The sequence below is a fragment of the Epinephelus moara genome, chromosome 2 (assembly GCF_006386435.1).
Source record: "Epinephelus moara isolate mb chromosome 2, YSFRI_EMoa_1.0, whole genome shotgun sequence".
Lineage (NCBI taxonomy): Eukaryota > Metazoa > Chordata > Actinopteri > Perciformes > Serranidae > Epinephelus > Epinephelus moara.
The window spans coordinates 41,389,405-41,398,933 of NC_065507.1; the positions used below are offsets into that span (position 1 = coordinate 41,389,405).

Here is a 9,529-nt window from a genome sequence, read left to right on the forward strand (position 1 = left end):
GCGCACCATACGCCCGCCGCGAGCCGTTCAGCACCGCGGACAGTCGGACTAATGGGATGTCGAACCAATGGGCTGTCGAACCAATGACATGGACCCCAGGTCGGGCAGCAGTGATCGTCTGTTAAATCGGTCTGTAAATGATATTTTGACATCATTATTAATCTATAGTCTAATACTGTCATGGCATCCGAAGGTACTGATGCGTTGAGCAGGTGACAGTCCGCGGTTGTTTTCAAAACACACTTGTGTCACGCACTCCAAAAGAAACTTGTTGAAACTTTAAACAATAATTTATTGTATCAAACGGGGGAAACATACGTTGACAAAAACGGTTCCATAATTCATATTAAATTCAAAAGATACTGAAAAAACAGCTACAAGTTAGAGGGAATAGTGATAAAGTGGTAAAACTTGGCACTGATCCACAGCCTCAGATGGATGCGCTCAAGCGTGCCGTGCGCACAAGCTCAGTTGGTAGGCTATACTATATTTTCACATTTTTAACAATGCAATTTAAAAGTTTTGATTTTTATTGATAACCTACATTTACCAACAACAACAAAAAAAAAAAAAAATCAATACCTACCCATAGCAACGAATATTCGAATATCCGAATATTTGGGTACAGCCCTAGTAATTATCACCACCACCTATTATCATATGGTGACTCGCAGGAGCACACTGTCAGTTTACGATTGACATTCATAAACATACACACGTGCCAACAATCAAATCCGAGTTTTCTGCAATGTTCTTGAATCTGGCGTAGGTTTTTGGTACCAAGGCTTTTCATGTGCAAATCCACTCACAGATTTACTAACATTTCATGAATGAGACTCTATATCTCTGTTAAACAGGTATTATTGAAAAGAAGAAAAACATCAATAAAACAGCTGATTCCACACTTTGCAACTGTTATACAGAAATGAGTGAACCTAACATTCTTTATTTATCATCCAGCACCTGTCTATAAGGCCTTGACTAAATAAACATTTGTAGAGATGAAGATAGCTGTGTGAATACTGTGTGTGTTGGTCTGTTCCCTCACCAGTGTTTTGGCGGCCTGTACCCGGACCATCCAGGAACCATCACTGACCATGTGACTGATCTTCCCAAATGCATCATCAACAAGCCGGATCTCCTCATTGGATGATGGGATAGGCACAATGCTGATTGGACAGACAGAACAATGTACATATCAGGCAAGGCCACTACAAAGCAGCACAGCCAATGAGTCAGTCAGTAAAAAGTTAAAATGTTACTTAGGACATATGTGCATACAGGTTTGGCCCTGGATTAGAGTGAGGGGGCTGCTCAGTGGCGACCACAGTGAGTTTGCATGGTGGTGGGTGTGTTTTGCTTGTGTTTATCGTCAGTATTGTGGTCCTGATTTATGTTTTTAAACGGCTGGATCTTGGCAGCCAACCCTGCTAAACCATGGCCTTGTCTGCATGGATGATCGGACTTGTTCTGTTGGCTCTGAGTATACTTTTTACCTGTGGACTCAATCACGGAAACGCTGCGGGCATTATCCAGCGCATCCAGTATACAATGTAACCCCAAACCGCTGGATTTTAGCACAAACTTCATGTCGAGCCACCAGACTCACCCCCACCAGGCCAAACTTAAGCGCAAACGCGGAAGGAAAAGGGGGATTGAGACAGAGACTGAGCGAATGAAAACAAGACTGCCCCTGCCCACCTGCTTGCTAATAAATGCTCAGTCTTTAAGGAGGAAGGCAGACGAGCTGGCCGCAAATGTCAGATACCTGCATGAATATCGGGGTGCCTGCATGCTGGTGATCATGGAGACGTGGCTGGACAGAAATATCCCATCTAGCGAGGTGGAGCCGGATGGCTTCACTGCATTCCGAATGGATCGCGACCCAAACATCACAGGCAAGTCCAGAGGAGGCAGAGTAAGCCTTCTCATTCAAGACGACTGGTGCCGGAGCGGTCACTGTGCGGGAGTCACTGTACACCTGACATCGAGTTACTTTGCATGTCACTCCGTCCCTTCTCTCTCCTATGAGAATTTCCACAGCTGTTTTTTACTGTGGTCTACACAGTATTACTATCTTACTATCTTAACTTTGCTACACATAGTCTACACACACTTAGAGTTACCCAAAACACATGTTAAAATTTTATTCTTTGATTTTTCGTCTGCCTTCAATACAATTAATTCTTCTTCTTCTTGCTTGGAGGCTGCAAAACGATTTTACCTTAGATGGAGGCCTGATACTTTGGCTCCTTAACTTTCTCAGTCAGAGAGTCCAACAGGTGAAGGTGGGTTCCCTACTGTCTGATAAAATCTCCACCAATATCGGCTCTCCCCAGGGGTGTGTTTTTCCCCCCTGCTCTATATGCTCTATATATTATACACTAACAGTTGCTCTAGCTCTCTAATGACACTGCATTGGTCAGCCTCCTCCAGGGTGATGAGCAGGAACATGGCCCAGTTCTGGATAAATTTCTAAATTGGTGTGAAAAGACCAACCTGTTGATTAACTCGCCAAAGACAAAGGAAATGTCTATTGATTTTAGAAGAGTCAAAGTAGTGCCCTGCTTGACAACGACTATCAGTGGGCAGGCCATTCAGTCTGTCACTGAACATAAGAATCTGGGTGTGGTTTTTGATAACAGATTTAAGTGGGACCAATGCACAGAATATATTCAGAAGAAAGGGCAACAAAGACTTTATTTCCTGAGAAAGTTGGTTTCTTTTGATGTTGAGAGTAAAATGCTTAGGATGTTTTATAGTGCTTTTGTTGAGAGCGTGCTAACCTTTTGTTTAATCTGCTGGTTCAGCTGTGCAACAATTGCACAGAGGAGTGCACTCAGGAAAATAGTTAATACTGCCAGCAAGCTGCTTGGTATCAACTTAAATAGCCTAGAACACATCTACAAAGAAAGATTACTTAGTAAAGCAGACAGCATTTTAACTGATCCCAGACACCCATTCTTCTCAGCCTTTGAACTACTGCCATCAAGAGGCAGGTTTCGTTACCCAGCCATCTCAAAAAACAGGACAAAACAATCTTTCATCCCACAAGCAATTGTCTTAATCAATAAACATTCAAAAGGGAAAGTTACATTTTAAATCCTCTATGCTCTTGTTCAGCGGGTCTGAACTGAGAAAGCTTCTTAGCCTCTGAGATAAATGTCTTTATTTTTGTATGATCTTTTGTATTTATTATTGTATTCTTATGGCCACTGTGCACATGGGCGCCTTGGGGTGATGGGTTTGCTGCTGTGGGTCTGCTCTGTCTTTTGTCCCATGTCTTGTTGGTCCTATCAGGATAAGTGTGCAATGTACATTATGTGTTTGAGTGGAAATGCAATGCCTTGGAGCTATGTGTGCTCACCGACACAAAATTTCCCCAAGGGGACAATAAATGTATATCTATCTGAACCATATGTAAAATTTGTTTATCTCAAAGCCAAAGATCTTTAGTTGCACAGCTGAGACCTGGCATTTTTCCTCTAGCAATTGAGATCGGGTGATTCAACAATATTCAGGAGGAAAACAGAATTATGTGAGTTGCGTGAGTTTGGTTAAGTGTAAAGCAAGTCTCATTTTATTTTATATCATACAAACTATGATGACTTAAAAGAGATAATGTTCCATGAAATGGCTCGCCTAAACCCTTTAAGGTGCTCAGATGACCAAAAGCTAGAATTGATGTTTAAGTTTGCCAATTCTGTTGTTAAAGCCTGAAAAAAGGCAAGAAAGTTTGTTAAATTAGAATTTATTTTGATTTCTTTTTTCAGTTTTACATGAAAAATGCCTCTGTGAGTGATGCATGAAGTTGGTCTTCCAAAATGATCATCTGATTATGTATAATGCTTTTGCTGCTTTGTTTCATTTTCTTTCCTTTCAATGTTGTCATATTTATCTTTGCTCTACCCTGACCCTGGCTTGTTCCAAATTTATGGTGTCTTGCAAGCCCATGCGGGCTGGGCATAACTGCTTACATAACACAATAATAAAAATGAATTAATTCATTTGTAAAGTAACACCTTTTTTGGTGACCTTCAGCATTCAAATAACAGGCTAACCAAATCAAAGTATAAGCAATCAACAACCTATTATAAAGACAATTGTGATTTGTGATATTGGGCTTTATAAATAAAATTGATTGATTTATTGATTGATTGATTGATTGATTGATTGACAACAAACTGTAGTATCATGGGAAAACAGGATGTAATGTTATACAATGAATCTCACACAATTATTTTCTCTTTCAATACACATTTCTGGGTTTTTGCTCTTAAAGTCAGTGTCCCGCTGAAGAACACTTCAACAAAGAAGATTCTTACAGGTATAAGTGGTCCTTAAAGATAAGCAAATTACTATTTGCTATGTAAAGATATAGTGGAGTAATGGCATCCAGAGCAGAATCTGAGGTCACGCTCTCTCCGTGGTCAGTTGTGGTAAGCTGGTCTGGCCGTACATGCACGTTTGTGCATGTTTACCCTCTTTAAACAGTTATCTGCAAATGTATGCAGAATCTGTAGACAACGGTACAAGAACTTCTTATCAGAGGTGCTATTGTTTCTGTTTGTAATCTGAGTAGTTTTGACCAATCATGTTTGAGCTGGCGCTGGTTGACTGCCGGTAAACAATCCATGCGGAGAACAAAAGAAACAGAACACACTGGCCGAACTGCGATCTCGAAAACCCACTGGCTATTGTCTTAGGACTGTAAAAAAGCCCTTAGTGTGCCCTTGGCTGAGGGTTGCACCTGTCAATGTGCGAATGGACACACACATTTGCCGACATGAGCTTCAAGCAGTGAGAGCTCCACAGTTAAGTTCAGCACAAACAATGTGCAATGACTTTTTACTTCTCACTTTTGATGTGTGTATGTGAATGATTAAGGTAAGAATCTGCTCGTTTCTCTGACTGTAGAGCAAGTTTAATTTTAGTTAACATGCCTCACTTTACGGTAATGCAACTGTGAATGGAGAGCTGTTTATTAGACTTGTTTAAAGGAGTGAGTGTGAATGTCACAGTTTAAAGACTGTGAATGTATATTTTGTAAGAATTGAGTTTAAAGATTTTTTTCCCTTTGTTTATTTTCAGAACCATACACAGTCATGGTTGAAAACTTCATAAATTTTGAAATTAGTAAAAAAGTATCCCTCAAACCTGATTCTCTGGCCTGAATCATTCACTCCATGGTTCTTCTACCCAAACCAGTGTATCCCTGAGGTCCCAATCCTCACAGGACCATTTAGCTTTTTTCCCTTCTTCGTTTTTTTTAAACTTATTTTTGCTTTCATATACAGTATCATTTTAATGAGAAATTAGCCAAATTGTTTTCTGGACCTGTCTCAAGTTGCTACTCCACGCGAACTAAAGAGAAGTCTTGGCCCAGATATCCGCTGGCTACACCAGATCTCCTCCTATTACGGCAACCCCAGAGGCTTCATCATCATTGGGCATTAGCAGATTGGGTTCTGAGATTGGTGCATGTTTATATCCCACTGGCTAGCTAATCGCTGCTGCTTTAAACTGTGCTCATAAGATGTGTGGCGTAGCGCCCACTCTCGAAATACCCCCAGGTTAATACTGTTAGCTCTGTCAGTACTGTTGCTGTTGTTTAGCACTGTCTATGGATTAAGCTACTAGCTTCCAGCTCAGCCACCTTGATGCTGAGAACCATAGGCAGACAATGATTATACTCTGAATTTCAAAAAGAGCCTCTTCATAAAACTGGGCTGTCTATGCAGTAGAAAAATGCAAATACTTTTGAAATTTGTGCTACCAGAGAAAACAAAGAAAAAGGGCTGTGGCATTATTGGACCAATAAACACTGGTGGATGATGTAATATGAGCTTGTCCGTTTTGACAAAGGAAGCAATATGGATTCCAGCTGGTAACAAACAATCTGTAAATACAATTCAACAGTAAGCTAAAATATGTTTCTGAGAGAGACAGACAGGGGCAGCTCTCTCTCTTGATCTGCTTCTATACTCTTTGTGTCCATGGTGGCGGGCATACGAAAACGCGTAAGTACAATCTGAAGTTTGAGCAACAACCCTAGAGCCAGTGAAAATTTCAGGTGGAAGATAAGCAGAGAGATCTGGGCACTGGTTAGATGGATGGAAGCTTTAACACAGTGCATTTACAAATACTACCAACATTGTTATGATACAAAGCTGGTTGAAAATCAACAAAGTATCCCTTTAACGCTGAAAAGCTTGTCATGTTGTTGATCCAGATGGTGGCGCAAACTCTACAGCTGTACTGAAAGTAAGTCACTCTGAATATCAATGTCTTCTCACCTTTCTGGGTACAGCTGGCTGAGCACCCAAACCATCTGCACCGCTGCAGAGCGGACCTGCTCATAATCATCCGACAGCAACCTGCAGGCCTGAAAACAAACAAAACGTGTTTACTGTTTACAACTCCTAATGTCTGTCCACTGTGAGTAAGGTCCGGTTACTCCGTTTACCTGGTCATAAATGATCTCATGAATCTTCATTCCTCTCTCATGCAGCTGCAGCTGGAGAACAGGGACACAGAATGAGATGTAATATGAAGAGAGTAGTCAGTGAAAGAAAGAGTGGACTGAGTTTTCTAACTGCTGATAGTAATTGCATTGTGTGTAGTATTTAACTACATTAGAGTGGTGCTGGTTGAGTTTTTGGGGAGTGCAGGTGTTGGCTGTTGCATACCATGGCCTTGAGGGCTGCAGTACGGACTCTGGGATCCTGGTCTCCAAAATAGTCACTGATGATACTCTGGACGTCCCTCACTCCTCCTGGAGCACAAGACACATGTAAAAAGACACATCGCAACATCACACGCCAACTCAAAGCAAAACAGTGACCCACACATGCAAGTTTTCAAGATGTGACTTCAAAGATGTGACTGTGAGGACTTTTTTAAAAAAAACAGTAGTGACCACAGGCCTGTACTACAAAGCCTGTTCAACATACCTAGGATTTATTTTGATTATCTGGCTTCACCAGTGTTGGGAGGTAGTAGCTGTCTCAGAGGGTTACTTTTAAAACATATTCCCCTACAGATTACTGAATGCATGCCCTGAAATGTAATTTGGGGTGGCTGTGGCTTAGAGGTAGAGCGGCTTGTCCACTAATTAGAAGATCGGTGGTTCCATCTCCAGTTCTACAGTCCACATGTCAAATTATCCATGGGCAAAATACTGAACCCAAAATAGCTCCGGATGGCTGTTCCATCGGTGTGTGAGAGCATGTGAATTGTTAATGAGTAGCAGGTGGCACAATGAATAGTAGCCTCAGCCACCAGCATGTGAATGGGTGAATGTGACATGTAGTGTGAAAGCGCTTTGAGTGGTCAGAAGACTAGAAAGCACTATACAAGTGCAGTCCATTTACCATTTAATTTGTAACATATCAAACTAAGTAACATATTCTAAATATTTTGAATTTACTTCAAAGTCATCTTGCTGAGCTCATTTGTCTGGGTCTTATATTCCCATGCCAAAAACACACAACAGTGTCCTGGCACACTGTTGTGTGTTTTTTTTTCAATCTGTTAATGGGAAATGTGTGTCTCATATGAAACAGCTAACAGAACGTGAGTGGCATTCTCTGTCCACACTTAATACGTTAAATATGCACTTCCGTTACATTATGTAAACAAACCATGTAGGCTACCTATCAGCTGTGTGCTTGACTGGAGATGTAACTACTTAAAAGATGTGGGAGTACTTACTGTCTTGATATGTACTTTTAAAAGAGAAAAATACATTTTATATTGTGATATTTAGTGGAAATGACAGACAATATAGCCAACAGCAAGTAGCTTGTTATTAGCAGTTCCTCATCCACTGCGGTGCTTTCAAAGCGAGCGACAGGAATAAACAGAAACAGAGCTTGTGATTTATCACAGGTTGGGATGTTGACAGATTGTGATCAGACACTCAGAAGTTAACCTGCCCCGCAGCAAATTAGCTGTTCAGCATAAGTTATCATAGTGATTTATCTCAGTACAAAGACAACCAGCTGCGTAGTACTGCAAACCCAGGGTTAACCCTAAAGGTACCTCGCAAACCTGCAATACTGCTGCAACACTGTTTACAAACAGTAGCCAACAATTCCTGCACATTATACCTTTAAAGTTAGGAAAGTAAGTCACAGTTCAGCCATCTAAATATATGAAGTGATGACACAAACCTAATAATGTCCCCAGTCCCTCGTTGTCTTTGGTGAGAGGAGCATCCACCATGCCAAGACATCCGAGGAGCTTCAGGCATTTGTTTCTCACCCCGAAATATGTATCAGAGAGGTGCTGAGAGGAAGAAAGAAAAATTAAGAGTCATTTTGCTTTGTGCAGAAAACCTTGTGAGTCTGTTACAGCAACTACTGTGTACAAACTGTTTGTGTGTGTGTGTGTGTGTGTGTGTGTGTGTGGGGGGGGGGGGTCACCTTCCAGGCCACCTCTATGAGCCTCTGTCTGACTGCAGGACTCTCAGGTAGCTGTGTACCAACGACCAGCAGAGTGTCCAGCAGCTGGGCAAGAACCTGATGAGACTCTACTGACACAGAGGGAAACAGAACAGAGCAAACAGACACTTTTATGACATTCACATTGCACTGTTCCTCCAGGAAGGTCACTGAAAGCTTAAAATGGTTTGAATAACTATATTTTGAAATACATTTTATTATTATCTTCAATTAAAAATGGGACAGCATTTGAGCTCTTCTAAGCCAGATACTCTTAATAAATTCTTCCTAAATCCTACCTAGCAAGTCTCATCACATTGTTCTGTGAAAACACAAAACACTGCCCAGTGCATAGGAACAATAATGGTCCTCAGAAACTATGGTGCACTTTATAAATTACTAATATGCCTTAACAAGCATTGTCTTGACGGTATTTAGTGAAGAACAAAAACACTGTAGTGTATTCTAAGGAAATCTCTTTCCCAGTTTTTCACAAATTGAGCACAGCATATGTTCAGGCAGGCCACAGTGTCAAGCTCAGCTACAGCTACATCAGCTGATCTCAAGCAGCCCAATCGCCTGACTGCTAGAGGGGAGTCAGCTGATAACTAACAACCAATTGGCAAATCTCATTCAGGTGCCCTATGTAAACTGATTTAGCCTGCCTACCATTGGGGGTCTCTGCTGCTGCTCTACTCGCCTTAGGCTACTATGTATGCACATGGAAAGGCGGGGAGGTTTGCTCTGTCACACTGAAAACACACCGTCTCAGTGCTCAAGTGCCGCCCCTAGCACACACTGGATGGGTCGCGCTGCACACAAAGTTATTAATACTTTTTCAGAAGGATCTGCACTTCCTCCACCTTTGCATTAGCTGCAACCATGTGTAGAGCCCAGGCCTGGAATTTCGTCATTTTAGGGGCAAGGCCACTTGGCCTTTCGTGTTGTCAATTTTTTGAGGGCACAAAGGCCAAAAGCCAGGGCAGCAAGGCCATACAATAAAACAATGATTTTAAGTCCACGTTCATAATGAATTTAATTTACGACTAAGGATGTATAACTATCTGTGAAATGAATAAATAAAA

General features: G+C 41.4%; 1 protein-coding gene across 4 annotated transcripts in view; it reads right to left on the reverse strand.

Moving 5' to 3' along the window:
* ints4 (integrator complex subunit 4) overlaps positions 1-9,529 on the reverse strand; it is a 41,047-nt gene that overhangs the window by 27,700 nt on the left and 3,818 nt on the right. For 2 of the 4 annotated variants that reach the window (XM_050055663.1, XM_050055681.1), the window contains exons 4-9: positions 8,427-8,533; positions 8,175-8,289; positions 6,690-6,775; positions 6,467-6,517; positions 6,297-6,385; positions 1,049-1,169 (exon numbers count right to left, since the gene is read on the reverse strand). In XM_050055663.1, the coding sequence (XP_049911620.1) occupies positions 1,049-1,169; positions 6,297-6,385; positions 6,467-6,517; positions 6,690-6,775; positions 8,175-8,289; positions 8,427-8,533 (569 nt within the window). Of the gene's footprint in view, positions 1-1,048; positions 1,170-6,296; positions 6,386-6,466; positions 6,518-6,689; positions 6,776-8,174; positions 8,290-8,426; positions 8,537-9,529 lie in introns of all 4 variants that reach the window. The other 2 variants (XM_050055653.1, XM_050055673.1) reach the window with 1 other exon arrangement.